At 39.0% G+C, this 23,321-nt stretch overlaps 1 protein-coding gene across 5 annotated transcripts in view; it reads left to right on the top strand.

Annotated features, from left to right (window-relative positions):
• Positions 1-23,321, top strand: part of USP32 (ubiquitin specific peptidase 32) — a 333,441-nt gene that overhangs the window by 207,927 nt on the left and 102,193 nt on the right. For all 5 annotated transcript variants that reach the window (XM_037809640.1, XM_037809643.1, XM_037809642.1 and 2 more), the window contains 2 exons: positions 2,799-2,930; positions 6,902-7,009. In XM_037809640.1, coding sequence (XP_037665568.1) covers positions 2,799-2,930; positions 6,902-7,009 — 240 coding nt within the window. The remainder of the gene's footprint in view (positions 1-2,798; positions 2,931-6,901; positions 7,010-23,321) is intronic.

The raw sequence follows: 23,321 nt of genomic DNA, 5'->3' as shown, positions 1-23,321 counted from the left end.
CAGCTGCTGAAATTGGGGTTAAGGGTGGCAGAAGAATGAGCCTGCCAGAAAACGACCTTTGCTGAGATGAGGAGATACCAGCCAAACTTTTGAGAATCCTGTGTCAGATTTGAGTCTGAAGGAACCCAGATGCAAAGATAATCACTCTCTTTACCAATAAATCCTTCATGTGGAAATTTTGCTGAGACTGGGGGCAGACTGGAAAGTGGAAAGAGATCTCAGGACCTCACAGTTTCATGGCTTCACAATTTTGAAGTCTTAGAATCTCAGTCTCACAGACTGATGACTCCATGGTCCTGATGCCCTGTAGTATCATGACTTGCAGTCTTGTGATTTCACAGTCTTGAAGTTGTCTGCAGCCTTGCAATTTCAGGAATTGGTGACCCAGGAATTGACCACCTATTCTTAGAGAGGCAAGTAGTAAATATTTTTAGGCTTTGGGGCCATACAATTTCTGTTGTAATTGCTCAGCTCTGCTACTGTAACCAATGACAACCCCTGTCTAGTAGAGTAATAGTTTCAAGAGCTAGCAGTTTCGTGTGTTGTCAATCCCAACTACCTTCTAAGTATTTGAAGCTTAAATACTTTAAACTGAAGTCTACCAAAGATGGAACTGGAGTCCCACCCAAAATCTGGTGTCTCTTTTTCTCCCTCTACCTGCTTTTAAGATTTTCTCGTTATTAGTAATTTGATTATGACTTGGTTTGATGTGGTTTTCTTTGAGTTTATCCTTCATGGGGTTCATTGAGCTTCCGAATCTGTGAGTCTATAGTTTTCATCAAACTTGGAAATTTTTCATCTGCTATTGTTTCAAATATTTTTCTGCCTACCTCTCTCTGGGACCCCAACTGCATGTATGTTAGACTATTTGATATTGTCTTACTGGCCACTAAGGTTCTAATAATTTTTTCAGCATTTTTTTCTCTCCATGCTTCCATTTGGATAGTTTCTATTGCTCAGTCTTCAAGTTCACTGATCTTTCCTTTCTAGTTTCCAATCTGCTGCTAAGTCTTCCAGTGAATTTTTCATTTCAAATACTGTATTCTTCATCTCTAGCAATTCCATTTGATACTTTTTTATAGTTTTCATTTCTTTCCTCATTATGTTCATTTTCTTTAAATCCTTGAGATATTTATAATAACTGTTTTAAATCCTGGGCTACTAATCCCATTATCTCTAATTTCTAGGTCTTTTCCTGTTGACTAATTTTTATCCTGGTTATGGATCTCATCTTCCTGCTTCTTTCATGTCTTCTTTGGATGCTAGGCATTATAGATGTTTCATGACTGATTATCTGGATTCTGTTGTCTTCCTTTAAAAAATTAGTTGTGTTTTGTTTTCATAAGTTACTTGCGGATCAGCTTAATATTTTCAAGATTTGTTTTTAAGCCTTGTTGAGGCAAGTCTGGAGTAGCCTTTAGAGTTAATTTTTATCTACTAATTAAATGTGATCCTCTGGAGTTTCTACAACTGCTCCTAAGACCCAACAAGTTCTCCCCATTCTAGCTGGTCAGAACCGAGATATCTCCCCATCTTGTTTGAGCTCTGGGAATTGTTCAACTTACTATTCCTTAGTATTTGTTCCTTAGCCTAGCCTTACCAAGTTTCACTCCATGCATATATAACTTAATGTTCTGCCAGAACTCCGAACTTACACAGATTTCTGAAGTTCTTTGCATAGCTTCTTCCTCTTCAGTAATTGTCCTTCAAATTCCAGTTAACTCAAACTCCATGAACTCTACCCTGTCTTCTTAACTCAGTGAAATCTTTGTTCTTAGGTTCCTCATCCCTCACTGAGGTCTGGAAAGTGACTGCTGGCAGAAGATCAGAGCAATGGAAGGGCTCACCTTGTTTGTTTACCTTCTCTCTGGGATCACTCTCTTGCAGTGTCTAATGTCTGGGCATGGTTATTTCATATATTTTGTCCAGTTTTCTAGTTGTTTGTGGTAGAAAACCATGTCCAGTGCCGATTACTCCATCATAGACAGAAGTGGAAATTCCTGAATTTACATTTTAATAGGATCACTTTGGCTGCTGTGTTTAGTTAAAAATAAATATCTTGTATATGCTTTCTAAACTTCACATTAGTTCCTTGGAGAAAAAAAACACATAAAATGAAACCATGGTTGGAACTAATCCCTGATTGTTTTGATGTATCTTCTGATGAGTGAGGAAATAAAGATTCTCATGTTTTCATGATTTCCCTCTTACCTACCACATTGTGAATCCTACTCCACTTCCTCTGTCACTTACTGACTTAGTTGCTTAAGATCTTTTACCATGTTTGTTTATTTGTTTTTTTTTTCATTTATTCAGTAGGTATTGAAAGTGTAAGTCACTATATTGACAGGATGAATCTGAAATGGATCCTGCTATTAGGATGTTTACAGTCTATCTGGGAGAAAAGATGTACATAGAAACTTTAGATCCAAGATGTAGATTGAAAATTACTGAAAATGAGTACAGATATGTGGTATGGGCAGCCCAAAAGAAATGGCTCAGATATAGATTATCTTACATGTTGTATTTAAGTAACCTACTTAAGGGGAAATTACAGGGTTTTTTTTTTTTTTCCTCCCCTAACTTTAAAGCCACTTGCTTTTTTATTAATTTGAACTTATTCAGTTTTCTAAATTTTAGATGTAATACATTGTCTTTCAGAGTTTTGTTTTAGATCTTGACCATTTTTAGCAAATGAATTGAGAAATTAAAATACATTCTTAAAAGTTATATTATCAAGATGAACTAACTGCCCAGAGATAACTGAGGTTTATAATCTTGTTTGATTTGACTCTCAGTGGAGGAATCAGACATCATTGATCTGGAGAAACGCTATTGGCTGCTAAAGGCTCAATCCCGGACTGGACGATTTGATTTGGAGACATTTGGCCCATTGGTTTCCCCACCTATTCGGCCATCTTTGAGTGAAGGTAGGAATCATTTCATTTCTACAGATGTTTGTTGGTAAACATACCTGAGTCCATCTCTTATTGGCAACTGTTCTGGTTTGCTAATGCTGCCATTATGCAAAATATCAGAAATGGATTGGCTTTCATAAAGGAGGCTTACTTGGTTATAAAGTTACAGTCTAAAGGCCAGAAAGTGTCCAAGGTAAGGCATCAACAATCAGGTGCCTTCACTGAAGGATGGCCATTGGCATCCGGAAAACCTCTGTTAGCTCAGAAGGAACGTGGCTGGTGTCCACTTGCTCCCAGGTGGCGTTTCAAAATAGTGTTCTCCAAAATGTTGCTCTTGGGGCGTTTTGTCCCCTCTTAGCTGCAGCTGCTCTTCAAAATGTCACTCTCCGTTGCTCTGAGGTCCTTCTGTCTGTGAATTCCTTTATACAACTCCAGTGATCCAGTTAACACCCACCCTGAATGGGCGGGGTAACACCTCCATGGAAATTATTCAATCAAAGGTTTCACTCACAGTTGACTGAGTCACATCTCCATGGAAACTCTCAAAAGGTTCCAATCTAATCAATACCAATACATCTGCCCCCACAAGATTACATCAAAGAATATGGCTTTTGGTGGGACATAATATATCCAAACTAGCACAGTAACCAATACATTTTAACTCTTAAAACACCCATGTTGAGAAAGCCAGGAACTGCGTGGACTGGGACACCACAGAGCAATCTGACTTTGGGCATACTTCATACAACACTCATGAAAATGTGGAACTGCTGAGATCAGCGAAATCTGTAATTTTTTTGTGGCCAGGGGACCCGCGCCCCTCCCTGCCAGGCTCAGTCCCGTGGGAGGAGGGGCTGTCAGCTCCGGGAAGGAGAAGGGAGAACTGCAGTGGCAGCCCTTATTGGAAACTCATTCTACTGATCCAAACTCCAACCATAGATAGACTGAGACCAGACACCAGAGAATCTGAGAGCAGCCAGCCCAGCAGAGAGGAGACAGGCATAGAAAAAAACAGCATGAAAAACCCCAAAATAAAAGCGGAGGATTTTTGGAGTTCTGGTGAACATAGAAAGGGGAAGGGCAGAGCTCAGGCCCTCAGGCTCATATGCGAATCCCGAAGAAAACCTGATCTCTCTGCCCTGTGGACCTTTCCTTAATGGCCCTAATTGCTTTGTCTCTTAGCATTTCAATAACCCATTAGATCTGTGAGGAGGGCCCTTTTTTTTTTTTTTTTTAATCCTTTTTTCTTTTTCTAAAACAATTACTCTAAGAAGCCCAATACAGAAAGCTTCAAAGACTTGCAATTTGGGCAGGTCAAGACAAGAGCAGAACTAAGAGAGCTCTGAGACAAAAGGCAATAATCCAGTGGCTGAGAAATTTCACTAAACACCACAACTTCCCAAGAAAAGGGGGGTGTCCGCTCACAGCCATCATCCTGGTGGATAGGAAACACTCCTGCCCATCGCAAGCCCCATAGCCCAGAGCTGCCCCACATAACCCAGTGTGACGGAAGTGCTTCAAATAACAGGCACACTCCACAAAACTGGGCGTGGACATTAGCCTTCCCTGCAACCTCAGCTGATTGTCCCAGAGTTGGGAAGGTGGAGCAGTATGAATTAACAAAGCCCCATTCAGCCATCATTTCAGCAGACTGGGAGCCTCCCTACACAGCCCAGCAGCCCAGAACCGCCCTGGGGGGACGGCACTCACCTGTGACATAGCACAGTCATCCCTCAACAGAGGACCAGGGGGTGCACGGCCTGGAAGAGGGACCCACTTGCAAGTCTCAGGAGCGATACACCAATACCAAGAACTTGTGGGTCAGTGGCAGAGACAAACTGTGGCAGGACTGAACTGAAGGATTACGCTATTGCAGCAGCTTTAAAACTCCAGGATCACCAGGGAGATTTGATTGTTAGAGCCACCCCCACTCCCTGACTGCCCAGAAACACGCCCCATATACAGGGCAGGCAACACCAACTACACACGCAAGCTTGGTACACCAATTGGACCCCACAAGACTCACTCCCCCAGTCACCACAAAGGCAAAGTAGGGGAGAACTGGCTTGTGGAGAACAGGTGGCTCGTGGACGCCACCTGCTGGTTAGTTAGAGAAAGTGTACTCCACGAAGCTGTAGATCTGATAAATTAGAGATAGGGACTTCAATTGGTCTACACATCCTAAAAGCACCCTATCAAGTTCAGCAAATGCCAAGAGGCCAAAAACAACAGAAAATTATAAAGCATATGAAAAAAACAGACGATATGGATAACCCAAGCCCAAGCACCCAAATCAAAAGATCAGAGGAGACACAGCACCTAGAGCAGCTACTCAAAGAACTAAAGATGAACAATGAGACCATAGTACGGAATACAAAGGATATCAAGAAGACCCTAGAAGAGCATAAAGAAGACATTGCAAGACTAAATGAAAAAATAGATGATCTTATGGAAATTAAAGAAACTGTTGACCAAATTAAAAAGATTCTGGACACTCATAGTACAAGACTAGAGGAAGTTGAAGAACGAATCAGTGACCTGGAAGATGACAGAATGGAAAATGAAAGCATAAAAGAAAGAATGTGGAAAAAATTGAAAACACCATGTTATAAGTTTGCCTATAACCATGTTATAGGTTTGAAATTTTGTTGTGTAGTGTAATGGAAAAAAACTAAAGTGGAAATTAAGATGGTATTCTAATCCTGGCCTTCACATTCTGCTTGTGTAACCTTGCATAAATCAGTTTAGCTCTCCATACTTGAATATCCTTATATATAAAATGAGTTTGACCAACTTAGTGGTCATGAAATTGTGCTCCTATGAGGTGCCTCAGCAGCTGTTACTGCAGGTATTGGGGTGGTGGCCTCTGAATGAGCAGAGCTTCAGATTTCCACACATAATACCACCTCTTCCTCAGCTAGAATGTGTCCACTTCTTTTCTGTTCTACATAAGAAAGTTCTACTCCCGTATCCCTCTCCAACAGAAGTTTAAGAAATAAATCACTGGACTAGACCATCTCTCAGGTCTCTTCTAGCTCTAACTTTTAAATTGCCATGACTTTTAAGGAGGAATTCAAAGAGTAATGTGGGTGATATCACAAAAACCCTATTTGAAATCTGAATCCCTGTGCTCTGGCTCTAGTTCTAACCCTTTTTTTAAAACTCTTTTTAACTATGGAAAATTACTTAACCCCTTCTGAACTTTAGTTTTCTAATCTTTAAGCTGAAGATGCTAAATTAGATTCCTGGGATATACAATCTGTATTCTTCAGGTTCCTAGGATACTTCAGAAGTACTTGTCAGGGGGCCAGAGCAGATAGGGCTTTGGGCCTCCACCCACTTCAGCAGGGCTGTTGTGTTTTTACCTTTTTAGAATTGGAGATCAATATTTCATTTGGGGGAAAAAATTATTCCAGTTCTAGTTTTAAAAAATATTTGAAATCCAAAAGGTTAGATTATCTGTTAGCTATGTTTAAAAGATTAGCTAGAACAAAGAATACTACATTAGAGAATCTTTTTCTCTTGTAATAACATCAGTGTATCTTTGAATATTCACTTGAGAAACATTTCAACTTTTCTCCCTCTTTTTCTCCTTTTACTTCTCAGTCTTTCTCAATAAGGATCATTGTTGTAATTTCTGATTCTTTTTTTTTCTTGGTTCTTATTTTTATTTACGAATTTTTTAATTTTATATACTACAGTCATTTTTTTAACTATTAGAATTGATACAAGGTAAACATAGAGACAGGCATAACATGGCACTAAGGGATAATGATGTATTTTCTGCTATGATCAAAAGTTTTAGTTATAATTATACCGAGAGAAAAAAAAAATTCTTCCTGGGACAGTGAGAACTACTGATAAACATTTTTTTATTCAACTGGTTTTTGAGAGGGAGTCATGCCTCCGTTCATAAATTTGTCAGTATCAACATCAGGAAGTTTGTTGGCTTTGGTTTATGGTGTCTCTTTCCTATTTTACAGGATTGTTTAATGCTTTTGATGAAAATCGTGACAATCATATAGACTTTAAGGAGATATCATGTGGGTTATCAGCCTGTTGCAGGGGACCTCTGGCTGAAAGACAAAAATGTAAGTATGTTAAGCATTGTCACAAAAATTGCAAATTACACAGAGAGAAAAATCAGCATTCACACATATGAAATCATCTATGGATTAAGGATTTAATTTTCATGACTTTGCCAGGTTAGCAGATAGTATCTCATCTTACAGTTTACTAAGGTCAGTCTAAAGAATTAATTTCTGTTCTTTTTTATTGTGGAGTATGTGAGAAACAAGCACTATTCCTAAAAAGGAATAAACACTCACCCGATTGTGGAGAAGAAAAGAATTTATTCACGGTCCTGCAAGAACAGACACCCAACCAAAATGTGGGGGTTGGCGCAGAACAATAGATTCAGCAGCATTTATTCCCTACCCCTAACCTCAAGTCCCTCCCCTGTTTCTCCATTGGCTGGATACTCCAGAGGTTACATTCTATTCGATAAGCCTAACTATCCCGCCCAAATTTGAAACATGCAGCCTGCCCAAATTGGAAACATTTGAAATCCATTTCCCGGCACAAATTTGCAACATTAGGAACCCTTGGAACAAATCCCCACCCCTGACTATAATGGTTATGCCCAGGCCTCTTTAGAGCCAGTGGGGCTAGTTTGGTAACAAGTTATGAGGCTATTTTGAGAACCTCTATTCCGAGGCTCCACCCTGCAAGGGTAGTAGATAGTGGGCGGATAAGCAGGGGGACTGACTGTGGATAGTGGGCAGATAAGCAGGGGGACTGACTGTGGATTACAGTTTGTCTTTTTAACCTTCTACCAATTCCTTAACTGCCCCACCCTGCTAGGCACACCTGTCCTGTGTGAAAGCTAAACTTAATCTCATTCTCACAAGTAGTTTGGGATCTTTGGTGTTTTTTATTCATTTGTTTTAATGCAATTTTACTGAGCCATGTTCACACATCATACAATCCATCCAAAGTATACAGTCATTGGCTCACAGTATCATCACATAATTGTGCACTCATCACAATCAATTTTAGAGCATTTTCATTACCCCCCAAAAAAATTAAAAAAAAAAAAAAAGAAAACCCAAAACATCTCATATATCTTATTCTCCCCTATTATTGATCTCCAGCATTGATGTGGCACACTTGATACTGTTGATTAAAGAATATTAAGATAGTACTGTTACCTATAGTACGTAGTTTGCAATAGGTACATTTTTTCCCATATAGCACTCCATTATCAACCACCTGCAATTGTGTCATACATTTGTTCTAGTTCATGAAAGAACTATTTAATTCTTATATTGTTAATCACAGTCATCATCCACCACAAGATTCACTGTGTTGTAGTCTCATGTTTTAACCTCTAGCTTTCCTTCCAGTGACATATGAATTTAAACATCCCCTTTCAACCGTATTCATACACGATTCAGCACAATTAATTATATTCACAATAACCTGCTACCATCACCTCTATCCATTTCCAAACAGTTAAATTCAACCTAGTTAAACATTCAGCGCATGTTAAACAACCACTCCCCTTTCTCTAAGCCTCATTCTATCTCCTGGTAACCCATATTCTATATTTTATGTCTATGAGTTTACATACTATAATTAGTTCATCTTAGTGAGATCATAACAATATTTTTCCTTTTATGTCTGACTCATTTCACTCAGCATAATGTCCTCAGAGTTCATCCATGTTGTCATGTGTTTCAGGACTTCATTCCTTTTGATTGCTGAATAATATTTCATCATATGTATATTCCACATTTTGTTTATCCGTTCATCAGTTAATTGACAGTTGGGTTGTTTCCATCTTTTGGCAATTGTGAATAATGCCACTGTGAACATAGGTGTGCAAATGTCTGTTAGTGTCACTGCTTTTAGTTCTTCTGATTATATTATACCACATAGCAGTATTGCTGGATCGGAAAGCAGCTCTATACTTAGCTTTCTGAGGAACCACCAAACCGTCTTCCAGAGCAGTTTTACATTCCCATCAGCAGTGAATGAGTGTTTCGATTTCTCCAGTCTCTCCAACATTTGCAGTTTCCTCTTGTTTAGTAAGATCCATCCTCGTAGGTGTGAAATGATACCTCATTGCAGTTCTGATTTGCATTTCCCTAATAGCTAGTGAAGATAAGCATCTTTTCATGTGCTTTTTAGCCATTTGTATTTCCTCTTTGGAAAAGTGTCTATTCGTGTCTGTTGCCCTTTTTTTAAATAGTGGTAATATAGAATATTTACATAGAAGTGATAACTTTACAAGTACAATTTAAGAAGTAGAGAGCAAATTTCAAAGAATGTTATGGATTACAGTTCCACAGTTTTCAGTTATTTCCTTATTGTGAAATATAACATATATGCAAAAAGGTAATAACTTTCAAAGTACAATTTAACAAGTAGTTATATAGGAAATTTCCAAAAATGTTACGAGTTATTTCCTTATTGTGAAATATAACATATATACAAAAAGTGATAACTTTCGAATTACAGTTTAACAGGTAGTTATAGACCAGATTTCAAAGAATGCTATAGGTTAGTTACAGTTCCACCATTTCAGTTCTTTCCTTCTAGCTGTTCTAATACCCTAGCAACTAAGAAAAAGAAAATTATGTAGAGATTCAGTTTTCATAATTGTTTGTTAAATTCCATCTTGTCTGTTGCTACCCCTCCCTCTAGTTTATCACTTTCCTGATTTTCAGGGATCTCTAGGCAGTGACCTCCCTAACTTGTTCATGTTGAAATGGGGTGTCAACATTACGGGGAAAGGGGACGCATCTGGTTGATGTTCTTGAAGGGGCTATTGCCTCTGCGTTTTGGGACTTAGCTGGCATAGGAGCACTCTGGAGGATTTAAGATTCTGAGGAATAAACTTAGTGAGTGAAACTTTTATAGAATCTCAGATAGGAATCCAGGTATTCTTTATAGTTTTCGGGACTATTGTTGACTTGGGCTTATCATACTGTGGCCATTTGGCATAGGTAACTGAAAGTTTGCATAGGAGTAATCTCCAAGAAAGCCTCTCGACTATATTTGAAATCTCCCAGCCACGGAAACCTTATTTTGTTGCCTTTCATTTCCCCCTTATTGTCAAAAAGGCATTCTCAAACCCTTGATGCCAGGGTTGGTCTCATTCCTGGAAGCCATGTCCCACATCGCCAGGAAGACTACTTCACCTGGGTGGTCCTGTCCCATATTGCAGGGAGGGTGATGAATTTATTTGCAGAATTAGGCTTAGGCTTAGAGAGAGAAAGTTCACATTAGAGCAACAAAGAAGGTTCTCTGGAGGTGACTCCTAGGCATAATTATAGGTAAGCTTAGCCTCCCCTTTATAATCATAAGTTTTACAAGACCAAGCCCCAAGATCGACAGCTTGACTTATAAAGTAGGGGGTTCCTAAGTTCACATAGCATATGATATGTCCATGATACTCCATCCATATATCTGATATTATCACCACTTAGTTGTACAATCCTCATCACTCTCCATTTTAAACAATTCTTGTGACCCAAAACACCCCATAGCTCTTTTCAGCCTTTAACTTTTTGTCCCTAGTATTTGTGTGGTACTAGTAAGGTATTCCTATTAATTACAGTCCCTAGTATGCAGTAGGTAGATTTTTCCCATATACCATTCTGTCATCCACCCTCTGTACCAGTGTCATACCTTAGAAGTATATCATGTAAGCACCTATCTATATTTGTAGTGCTGATCTGTGGTATATATGCCTTTAAACAACCCCTTTCAATGCTGTTCACCTTCAGTGCAGCTCTAATACTTATAATCCCATTAACAAACAATCATCACGCCTATGCATTCCCATGCCTTTGAATTCACCCTCATTAATTAACATATATGAGCCATATTAAAATTATCATTCTCCCTTCACTAGCTTCTGTCTGTCACTAGGTCCCCAGTATTCTACATTATGTGACTGATTTTACATTGTTCAGAGAGTTCATTGTAGTGGTAACATACAGTATCTCTCCTTTTGTGTCTACCTTATTTCACTCAGCATTATATCTTCAAGGTTCATCCATGTTGCCATATGTTTCCAGACCTTGTTCCTTCTTACTGCTGCATAGTATTCCATCATATGTTTATTCCAACATTTTGTTTATCTTGTCTGTTGAAGGATACTTGAATTGTTTCCATCTCTTGGTATTTGTGAACAATGCCACTATGAACTTCATTGTACAAATGTCTGTTCTTGTCACTGCTTTCATATCTTCTGGGTATATACCAATAAGTGGAATTCCTGGATCATAGGGTAATTCCATGTCTAGTTTTCTGAGAAACTGCCAAACTGTCTTTCTCAGCGGCTGTACCATTATACATTCCCACCAGCAATGAATAAGAGTTCTAATTTCTCCACATCCCCTCCAGCATTTATTGTTTCCTGTTTGTTTAATGGCAGCCATTCTTGTTGGTGTGAGATGGTATCTCATTGTGGTTTTGATTTCCATTTCCCTAATAGCTAATGAAGGTGAACATTTTTTCATGTGTTTTTTCGCCATTTGTATTTCCTGTTTTGGAAAAATGCCTTTTCATATCTTTTGCCCGTTTTGTAATTGGGCTGTTTGTACTAATGTTGTTGAGTTGTAGGATTTCTGTATATATGCAAGATATCAGTCTCTTACCAGATATATGGTTGCAAATGTTTTTTCCCATTGACTTGGCTGCCTCTTCACCTTTTTGACTAAGTCTTTTGAGGCACAGAAGCTTTTGATTTTGAGGAGTTCCCTTTTATCTATTTTTTCTTTTGTTGCTTGTGCTTTGGATATAAGAAGCTGCCTCCTATTACTAGGTCTTGAAGATATTTCCCTATATTATCTTCTAAAAGTTTTATTGTGCCATTTCTTATATTGAGGTCTTTGATTCACTTTGAGTTAATTTTTGTATAGGGTGTGAGGTAGGGGTCCTCTTTCATTCCTTTGGTTATGGATATCTAGTTCTCCCAGCTCCACTTGTTGAAGAGACTGTTGGTTAGTTTGTTACAGTTCAGTGGATTTGGGGGCCTTATCAAAAATCAGTCAGCCAACTCAGGGCTAGAGCTCGGCAGATATGAATGTCAGGATTAGCACGTGCAGAAACTGCTAAAAAAGCTGAAAAAGAGTCCAAACTTCAAGTAGAGATATGAATGAAACAGATTTTGTTTAGGACTAAGGCAAGTTAGGCCAAAGAGTAAAGGACAATACTGACTGTGTTTTAAAACTTCAACTTCTGTGTGAGACCAAGGGAAGAGATGTTTATTTGGTGCAGGATATATATCTTCTACAGCACACTAAATAATTTAACTTGTACTGTCAGGTTATTCAAACACCATAATTACATGGAACTTCAAATAGGAGTGAGATCTAGTAGGTCTGTACAGGTTATTGTGAAATAGTGATACATCCCAAAGTAATTTGGGCAGAGAATAAAAATATATATGCAGGGCCCCCCTGAGGAGCTGGAGGAAAATGTGGAAATACTCTATGTCCCCACCTGGGTTATTACTGATATTCTTGCAAACATTGAGGACTGACAATTTAGTATGCCAAGCCCTCGATCTTGGAGCTTGCCCTTTGGATTCGGTTTGCAAGTAAGTATTGTGTTGAGAATTTTTGCATGTGTGTTCATTGGGAGATTGGCCTGTAGTTTTCCTTTTCTGTAGTATCTTTATCTGGTTTTGGTATCAGAGTGATATTAGCTTCATAAAATGAGTTAGGTAGTGTTCCTTTTCCTTCATTTTTTTGAAAGAGTTTGAACAGGAACGGTGTCAATTCTTTTTGGAAAGTTTGGTAAAATTTCCCTGTGAAGCCATCTGGCCCTGGGCTTTTATTTATAGGTAGATTTTTGATGACTGATTGGATCTCTCTGCTTGTGATTGGTTTGTTGAAGTTTTCTATTTCTTCTTGGGTCAGTTTAGATTGTTCATGTGTTTCCCTGGAGTTGTCCATTTCCTCTAAATTGTCTATCTTGTTGGCATATAGTTGTTCATAGTATCCTCATGATTTTTTTTCATTTTTTGGGGATCCATAGTAATTATCCTGCTCTCATTTCTGATTCTGTTTATTTGGGTCTTCTCTCTTTTGCACTTTGTCTGAATAGCTAAGGGTCTGTCAGTCTTGTTGATCTCAAAGAATCAACTCTTGGTTTTATTTATTCTCTCTTTTGTTTTTTTTCCCCAGCTCATTTATTTCTGCTTTAATCTTTACTTCTTTTCTTCTACTTGCTTTAGGGTTAGTTTGCTGATCATTGTCTAGCGTCTTAAGTTGTTCATTTAGTTCTTTGGTTTTAGCTCTTTCTTGCATTTTGATGAATGCATTTAGAGTTATAAATTTCCTTCTCACAGCACTGCCTTTGCTGTATCCCATAGGTTTTGAAATGTTGTGCTCTTGTTTTCATTCACCTCTAGGTATTTACCTGTTTCTCTTGCAATTTCCTCTTTGACCCACTTGTTTAGGAGTATGTTGTTTACCCTCTAGTTGCATTCCATTATGGTCTGAGAATGTGCTTTGAATAATTTTCGTCTTTTTAAATTTATTAAGACTTTTTTTTTTGTGCCCCAGCATATGATCTATCCTGGAGAATGTTCCATGGGTGCTAGGGAAGAATGTATATTCTGGTACTTTGGGATGTAATGATCTATATATGTCTGTTAAGTCTAGTTCATTTATCATATTGTTTATGTTCTCAGTTTCTTTATTGGTCTACTATCTGGTTGTTCTATCTATAGAAAAGTCTCCCACTATTACTGAAGACTTGCCTATTGCTCCCTTCAGGTTAGCCAATGTTTGTCTCATGTACTTTGGAGTACCTTGATTGGGTGTGTAAATGTTTATGATTGTTATTTCTTCTTAGTGAATTGTCCCTTTTATTTAAAATATATAGTGTCCTTCTATGTCTCTTATGACATTTTTGCATTTACAGTCTATTTTGTCCAATACTAGCATAGCTACTCCTGCATTCTTCTGGTTGCTGCTTGCGTAGAATATTTTTTTCCCTCCTTTCACTTTCAGTCTCTTTGTGTCACATAGTCTAAGATGAGTCTGTTGTAAACAACATATCAATGGGTCATACTTTATAATCCATTTTACCAGTCTGTGTCTTTTAATTGGAGAGTTTAATCCATTCACAGTCGTAGTTATTACTATGAATGGAGTTCCTGAACCAGCCATCTTATCCTTTGGTTTTTAGTTGTCAGATCTATTTTCCCCTTCTTTTTTTCCTTTAAATTACACTTACTAATTCTCTTCAGTTCTGTGCCCTTCTCCAGACCTCTCCTTTCTTTTTTTCTCAGCTGGTAGAGCTCCTTTTACTATTTCTTGCAGGGCAGTTCTCTTTTTAACAAATTCTCTCAGCATTTGTTTGTGAAAATTTTAAACTCTCCCTCAGTTTTGTTTTTTGTTTTTTGTTTTTTTAATTTTAATTTAATTTTGAAATAAATTCAAAGTTACAGGAACAGTTGCAAAAACAATACAAACCCCATACACAGCATACCCTGACCCCCCTCCCCCGATACCCTGATCTGCCAACTTTAACATACTGTCACACTGCCATTTCTTTCTTTCTCTCCTTCCCTCCCTCCCTATTATCCATCATCTATTGCCCTGTCTTCTGAACATATGAGAGCAATCTGCACACATCCTTGAACAAACACTGTAATTCACATATACAATTCCCATGAACAAGAACATTCTTTTATGCAATCCCATTAAGCACAGCCAAGAAGTTCAAGAAATTCAACATTGATACAAAGCTTACATTCTGTATTTCCTTTTTTTTCTTCTTATGTTCCAACTGTGTCCCTTTGAGCCTCCTATCCTCCATCATCAGATCACTTTTCAACTATTTAGACTCTTTTTTTTTTTTTTTTCCAATTCCAATTTAGGGAAGCCTAAATCTTCCCATTCCACCCCCTCCCTAGCATTCCATTAGTGGGATTAATCACATTTAGAATGTTGTAATGCTATCACCCTCCCACCATCCATTACTAGAAATTTCCCTTCACCTCAAACAGCACCCCTACACTCATTTCTTAACTCCCCATTGCCCCTTCCCCCACTTCTCGTAACCCATACTCTACTTTTCATCTCTATGGTCATATTCTCTGATAATTTCTTTGTGTTTACTGTGGGACTTAAATTTAACCTCTTAAATCCATAACAACCTTGGTTTTCTTTGATACCAACTTAACTTCAATAGGACACATAAACTATGTTTCTATACTTCTCCGTTCCCCCACCTTTATATAGTTCTTGTCAAAAATTACATATTTTACATTGAGTCCAAAACCACTGATTTGTCATTAGAGTTTACGTGTTTTATGTCCTGTAGGAAGTAAATAGTGGAGTTACAAATTAAAAATTATTGACTTCTATTTGTATTCCATTGTGGTCAGACAACGTGCTTTGAATATTGAATATATTCAATTGTTTTTTTGTGTGTTTTTTTGTTTTGTTTTGTTTTTTTAGTCTATTGAGGCATAAGGTCTATTCTGGAGAAAGATCCGTGATCACAAGAGAAAAATGTGTGTCCTGGTGATTTGGGATGTAAGGTTCTATAAGTGTCTGTTAAAATTCTGTGTATCTCTCTCTCCTTTCTTTGTTTCTCTGTTGGTAGGGCTCCCTTTAGTATCTGAAGTAGGGCAGGTCTTTTATTGGCAAAATCTCTCAGCATTTGTCTGTCTGTGAAAAATTTAAGCTCTCCCTCAAATTTGAAGGAGAGTTTTGCTGGATAAAGAATTCTTGATTGGAAATTTTTCTCTCTCAGAATTTTAAATATGTCATGCCACTGCCTTCTCACCTCCATGGTGGCCACTGAGTAGTCACCACTTAGTCTTATGTTGCTTCCTTTGTATGTGGTGAATTGCTTTTCTCGTGCTGCTTTCAGAACTTGCTCCTTCTCTTCAGTGTTTGACAGTCTGATCAGAATATGTCTTGGAGTGGGTTTATTTGGATTTATTCTATTTGGAGTTAACTGGGCATTTATGCTTTGTTTATTTATATTGTGTAGAAGGTTTGGGAAGTTTTCCCCAACAATTTCTTTGAATACTCTTTCCAGACCTTTACCCTTCTCTTCCCCTTCTGGGACACCAATGTTAAATTTGGATGTTTTATTTTATCTATCATATCCCTGAGATCCATTTCGTTTTTTTTTTTTAATTTTTTTCTCCATTCTTTCTTTTGTTCTTTCGTTTTCTGTTCTGTGGTCCTCTAGGATACTGAGTCGTTGTTCAGCTTCCTCTAATCTTGTGTTATGGGTATCCATAGTCTTTTTAATTTGGCCAACAGTTTCTTTTATTTCCATAAGATCGTCTATTTTTTTATTTAATCTTGCAATTTCTTTCTTTTTAGCTCTTCTAGCGTCTTCTTTATGTCCTTTATATCTTGTGCCATGTTATTCTTCATGTCCTTTATATCCTGTGCCATGCTCTCATTCTTTGACTGTAGTTCTTTGATTAATTGTGCCAAATACTATGTCTCTTCTGATCATTTGATTTGGGTGTTTGGGATTGGGTTCTCCATATCATCTGGTTTTATCATATGCTTTAAGATTTTCTGTTGTTTTTGGCCTCTTGGCATTTGCTTTGCTTGCTAGGGTTCTTTCAAGTTATAAAAAATACCAAAAATACCAATCTGATTTGTCAGATCTACAACTTGGTGGCGTTCACTTTCTCTAACCAGCAGATGGTATCTGCGAGTCACCTATTCCCCTCAAGTCAGTTCTCCACAACTTTGTCTTTGTGGTGTGTGGGGAAATGATTCTTGTGAGGTTCAATTTGTGCACTCAGTTTGGGTGTGTTGTTGGTGCTGTCTGCCCTGAATTTGAGGCGTGTGTCTGGGTGGTTAGGGAGGCAGGGCAGCTTTAATATTGACAACTCCCAGGTGTTTCTGGAGATTCAAGGCCGTTGCAAGAGTCTAAGCCTTCATTTCAGTCTTACCACAGATTTTCTCTGCCGCTGACCCACAAGTCCCTGGCATTGACGTAGGGTCCCTAGGTTTTCCGAGTGGGTCCCTCTTCTCAGCCGTGAACTTCCAGGACCTCTGCTATGGGAAGGCTGTGCTACGTCACAAGTGTGCGCTGTTCCTCAAGGGAAGCCCCAGGCTGCCAGGCAGTGCAGGGGCACTCCCAGCCTGATGCAAAAATGGCTGAATGGGGTGTCTCAAACCCCCCCCCCCTTTTCGCACAGCACCACCTTCCCAGCTCCAGGACAACTAGCTGTGGGTGCACCCAAGGCCACTGTCCACAGCCGATATTGTGGCGTATGCGCGGTGCCATGGGATACACTCCCCGTCAGACTGGGTTTCCTGGCGCAGCTCTGGGCTATGGGTCCGCCCCAGGGCAGGAGTGTCGCCAGCACGCTGGGGAGCTGGCTGTAAGTGGTGCGATTTCTTTCTCCTTTTGGCTCTCCCCTCTCCCCCCCGGCCCTGAGGCAGTCAGTAGCGGGCTATCCTCCATACCAGACACCAAGAGGTTGGCACAGCCCGCTCCTGCCTTGCTTCACTGTGCAATTGTCACCGTCACAACTGCAGCCGCTCCTGGGGTTTTTTTTTTGTTTTTTGTTTTTAAAGAACTAGTCCATCTCCAAACACCAATCCTCAGTTTCCCCACACTACAGCACAGCCGTGGGACTTTCAGCCAGCTTACTCATTTCAGAATGCGGACTCGCGGTTTCACCAAGTGCAACCGGTGCATCACTGGAAGTGGTGTTCTGGGTCGCTTTCTGGTTTTTATCTAGTGTTTTTCATGGAGATGTTTTTTTGCGCTGTCTCACCCAGCCACCATCTTAGGTTTCTTTCTCTCAGTTTTGAAAGAGAGCTTTGCTGTATAAAAATTCTTGCCTGGCAGTTTTTCTCTTAGAATCTCAAATATGTCATACCACTGCCTTCTCGCCTCCATGGTGCCTGCTGCACTTCTCTGTGTGCACTGGGGACAGCCTGCCCTGTGGGTATGATATGGGCCCTCTGCAGTTTGTCAGGGAATCCTCTCTAAGGCACCCTTCAGCTCAAACGCACTCTGCTCCCTGCCTGCCATGTACCTGTGAGCCTCTGGGGTGTCAGTGGGGCTCCCGGTGCTTCCGTTTGACTCCCTCTCCTATCCCAGCTTCTTGCCTTTGAATCCCCTACCCCCAGACTTCTGTGGGGGAGAGTAAATGCAGTCAATACTTGTCTGCTACCTCCTGGGTTCCCTCACAGGAGCTCCCAGCCAGCTTGGCCCTATGGTGATCCTCCACCTCCCCAGCTCTCTGTCACTGTGTGTGCATAGGAGTGCAAAGCCACTGCTCAGTCCCTTGCCTGGCAGCCATCTCACTGCTGCTGGCCTCAGTCCCAGCTGAACAAACTCACCCTGTGAGGAGCAGTAGCTCCCTTTCCATCAACGTCCCCACCATGTACTTCTGGCATCCCTCTGTGACCACTCACACCCGTATACAGCGGTCCCAGGCATCCTCCGGCTCCTCTCTAGTTTCCTTCACAGAAAAGAGGTCTGCTCTATCATCTTCCTGTTGCCCATTTTTCAATTGGGTTGTTTGTCTTTTTATTGTTGAGTTTTAGGATCTCTCTATATATTCTGGATATCAAACCCTTATGAGGTATGCAGTTTCCATCCAAATATATTCTCTCATTGTATTAGCTGCCTTTTCACCCTTTGGACACAGTCCTTTGAAGCACAGAAGTGTTCAGTCTTGAGGAGTTCCCATTTATCTTTTTTTTCTTTTTTTGCTTATGTTTTGAGTATAAGGTCTAAGAAGCTACCACCTATCACTAGATCTTTAAGATGTTTCCATACATTTTCTTCTAGGAGTTTTATGGCACTGTCTTTTAAGTTTAGGTCTTTGATCCATTTTGAGTTAATTTTTGTATGGGGTATGAAGTCCTTTTTCACTCTTTTGGATATGGATGTCCAATTCTCCCAGCACCATTTATTGAAGAGACTCTTCTGTCCCAGTTGAGTGGACTTGGGAGCCTTGTCAAAAATCAGTTGATCATAGATCTGGGGGTCTGTTTCTGAACTCTCGATTCGATTCCATTCAACAATATGTCTTTCTTTATGTCAGTACCATACTGCTTTGATCACTCTGGCTTTGTAATATGCTTTAGAGTCAGGATGTGTGATTCCTTCACTTCATTCTTCTTTTTTAACATGTTTTTGACTATCTGAGGCCCCTTACCATCCAAATCCAAACAAATTTGATAGTTAGCTTTTCCATTTCTGTAAAGTAGGCCTTTGGAATTTTGATTGGTATTACATTCAGTCTGTAGATCAATTTGGGTAGGATTCACATGTTAACAATATTTAGCCTTCCAATCCAGGAATATGGAATTCTTTCCATTTATTTAGTCGTCTTTGATTTCTTTTACCAATATTTTATAGTTTTCTGTGTACAGGTCCTTTATATCCTTGGTTAAGTTTATTCCTAGATATTTGATTATTTTAGTTGCTATTGTGAATGGAATTTTTTTCTTAATTACCTACTTGATTAGCTCATTTCTAATGTATAGAAACTGTTGATTTTTTTTTTAATTCAGTTTTATTGAAATATATTCACAAACCATACAGTCATCCATGGTATACAATCAACTGTTCACAGTATGATCATATAGTTATGCGTTCATCACCACAATCTATTTCTGAACATTTTCCTTACATCAGAAAGAATCAGAATAAGAATAAAAAATAAAAGTGAAAAGAGAATACCCAAACCATCCCCCCATCCCACCCTATTTGTCATTTAGTTTTTACTCCCATTTTTCTACTGATTTTTTTTCAATTTTTTAACTTTGTTTATCAAAAAATTAAAAACAAACAGGCAAACAATAACCAAGAAAAACCCCACAACATTTCAAACAAAGCAATGGATTAAGGAAAACAAATAACCTAAAATAACTACTTTGCTTCCAATATGTTCCTACCATACCCCAAGAAAATTAATAAACCATGTCCAAACAGAGGAGTAAGAAAAACAAATAATCTAAAATAACTACATTGCTTCCAACATGTTCCTACCATACCCCAAGAAAATTAACAACCCCTAAGAAAACAAAGGAATAAGAGAAAAAAAAACCTAAAATAACTCTGTTGCTTCCAACATGATCTTACTATATCCAAGAAAGTTTACAAACCATAATCATTCCTGAGCATTCCCATAACATTGAGATTACCCTCCATAGTTTATCTGTTCTTATTAGATTATCATTCCCCCTCCACTAATTGGTATCTCTAGGTCCCCTACATTCTACAGTATAAAACATTGTACATTTTTCACAGAATTCACATTAGTGGTAACATACAATATCTCTCTTTTTGTGCCTGGCTTATTTTGCTCAGCATTATGTCTTTTTTTTTTTTTTTTTTTATCTTCATTTTATTGAGATATATCATATACCACGCAGTCATACAAAACAAATCGTACTTTCGATTGTTCACAGTACCATTACATAGTTGTACATTCATCACCCAAATCAATCCCTGACACCTTCATTAGCACACACACAAGAATAACAAGAATAATAATTAGAGTGAAAAAGAGCAATTGAAGTAAAAAAGAACACTGGGTACCTTTGGCCGTTTGTTTCCTTCCCCTATTTTTCTACTCATCCATCCATAAACTAGACAAAGTGGAGTGTGGTCCTTATGGCTTTCCCAATCTCCTTGTCACCCCTCATAAGTTACATTTTTATACAACTGTCTTCGAGATTCATGGGTTCTGGGTTGTAGTTTGATAGTTTCAGGTATCCACCACCAGCTACCCCAATTCTTTAGAACCTAAAAAGGGTTCTCTAAAGTTTGCGTAAGAGTGCCCACCAGAGTGACCTCTCGGCTCCTTTTGGATTCTCTCTGCCACTGAAGCTTATTTCATTTCCTTTCACATCCCCCTTTTGGTCAAGAAGATGTTCTCCGTCCCACGATGCCAGGTCTACATTCCTCCCTGGGAGTCATATTCCACGTTGCCAGGGAGATTCACTCCCCTGGGTGTCTGATCCCACGTAGGGGGGAGGGCAGTGATTTCACCTTTCAAGTTGGCTTAGCTAGAGAGACAGGGCCACATCTGAGCAACAAAGAGGCATTCGGGAGGAGGCTCTTAGGCACAACCATAGGGAGGCCTAGCCTCTCCTTTGCAGCAACCGTCTTCCCAAGGGTAAAACCTGTGGTAGAGGGCTCAACCCATCAAACCACCAGTCCCCTAGGTCTGTGGTCATGTTAGCAACCATGGAGGTGGGGTAGGCGAATACCCCTGCATTCTCCACAGGCTCCTCAAGGGGGCACTGCATCTGTTTTTTTTTCCTTGTTTTTTTTTTTTTTTTTTTAACTTTCCCTTCTTTTTTAAATCAACTGTATGAAAAAAAAGTTAAAAAGAAAACAAACATACAATAAAAGAACATTTCAAAGAGACCATAACAAGGGAGTAAGAAAAAGACAACTAACCTAAGATACCTGCTTAACTTCCAACATGTTCCTACTTTACCCCAAGAAAGTTACCTAATATAGCAACATTTATGTGAACTTGCTCCTACTATATCCATCAGAAATTAACAGACCATAGTCATTCCTGGGCATCCCCAGAACGTTAAATAGCTTATCTGTTCTTCTTGGATTATTGTTCCCCCTTCCTTAATTGCTCTCTATTGCTAGTTCCCCTACATTCTACATTATAAGCCATTTGTTTTACATTTTTCAAAGTTCACATTAGTGGTAGCATATAATATTTCTCTTTTTGTGCCTGGCTTATTTCGCTCAGCATTATGTCTTCAAGGTTCATCCATGTTGTCATATGTTTCACGAGATCGTTCCTTCTTACTGCCGTGTAGTATTCCATCGTGTGTATATACCACATTTTATTTATCCACTCATCTGTTGAAGGACATTTGGGTTGTTTCCATCTTTTGGCAATTGTGAATAATGCTGCTATGAACATTGGCCTGCAGATATCTGTTCGTGTCACTGCTTTCCGATCTTCCGGGTATATACCGAGAAGTGCAATCGCTGGATCGAATGGTAACTCTATATCTAGTTTTCTAAGGAACTGCCAGACTGACTTCCAGAGTGGCTGAACCATTATACAGTCCCACCAACAGTGAATAAGAGTTCCAATTTCTCCACATCCCCTCCAGCATTTGTAGTTTCCTGTTTGTTTAATGGCAGCCATTCTAATCGGTGTTAGATGGTATCTCATTGTGGTCTTAATTTGCATCTCTCTAATAGCTAGTGAAGCTGAACATTTTTTCATGTGTTTCTTGGCCATTTGTATTTCCTCTTCAGAGAACTGTCTTTTCATATCTTTTGCCCATTTTATAATTGGGCCGACTGTACTATTGTCATTGAGTTGTAGGATTTCTTTATATATGCAAGATATCAGTCTTTTGTCAGATACATGGTTTCCAAAAGTTTTTTCCCACTGAGTTGGCTGCCTCTTCACCTTTTTGAGAAATTCCTTTGAGGTGCAGAAACTTCCAAGCTTGAGGAGTTCCCATTTATCTATTTTCTCTTTTCTTGCTTGTGCTTTGGGTGTAAAGTCTAGGAAGTGGCCGCCTAATACAAGGTCTTGAAGATGTTTTCCTACATTATCTTCTAGGAGTTTTATGGTACTTTCTTTTATATTGAGATCTTTGGTCCATTTTGAGTTAATTTTTGTGTAGGGGGTGAGGTAGGGGTCCTCTTTCATTCTTTTGGATATGGATATCCAACTCTCCCAGCCCCATTTGTTGAAAAGACCATTATGGCTCAGTTCAGTGACTTTGGGGGCCTTATCAAAGATCAGTCGGCCATAGATCTGAGGGTCTATCTCTGAATTCTCAATTCGATTCCATTGATCTATATGTCTATCTTTGTGCCAGTACCATGCTGTTTTGGCAACTGTGGCTTTATAATAAGCTTCAAAGTCAGGGAGTGTAAGTCCTCCCACTTCGTTTTTCTTATTTAGAGTGTCTTTAGCAATTCGAGGCATCTTCCCTTTCCAAATAAATTTGATAACTAGCTTTTCCAAGTCTGCAAAGTAGGTTGTTGGAATTTTGATTGGGATTGCATTGAATCTGTAGATGAGTTTGGGTAGAATTGACATCTTAATGACATTTAGCCTTCCTATCCATGAACATGGAATATTTTTCCATCTTTTAAGGTCCCCTTCTATTTCTTTTAGTAGAGTTATGTAGTTTTCTTTGTATAGGTCTTTTACATCTTTGGTTAAGTTTATTCCTAGGTACTTGATTTTTTTAGTTGCTATTGAAAATGGTATCTTTTTCTTGAGTGTCTCTTCAGTTTGTTCATTTCTAGCATATAGAAACATTACTGACTTATGTGCATTAACCTTGTATCCCGCTACTTTGCTAAATTTGTTTATTAGCTCTAGTAGCTGTATCGTCGATTTCTCAGGGTTTTCTAGATATAAGA

The sequence above is a fragment of the Choloepus didactylus genome, chromosome 18, assembly GCF_015220235.1.
Source record: "Choloepus didactylus isolate mChoDid1 chromosome 18, mChoDid1.pri, whole genome shotgun sequence".
NCBI lineage: Eukaryota > Metazoa > Chordata > Mammalia > Pilosa > Megalonychidae > Choloepus > Choloepus didactylus.
The sequence above is the reverse complement of the archived record's forward strand: the minus strand, read 5'-3'. Positions and strand labels throughout refer to the sequence as shown.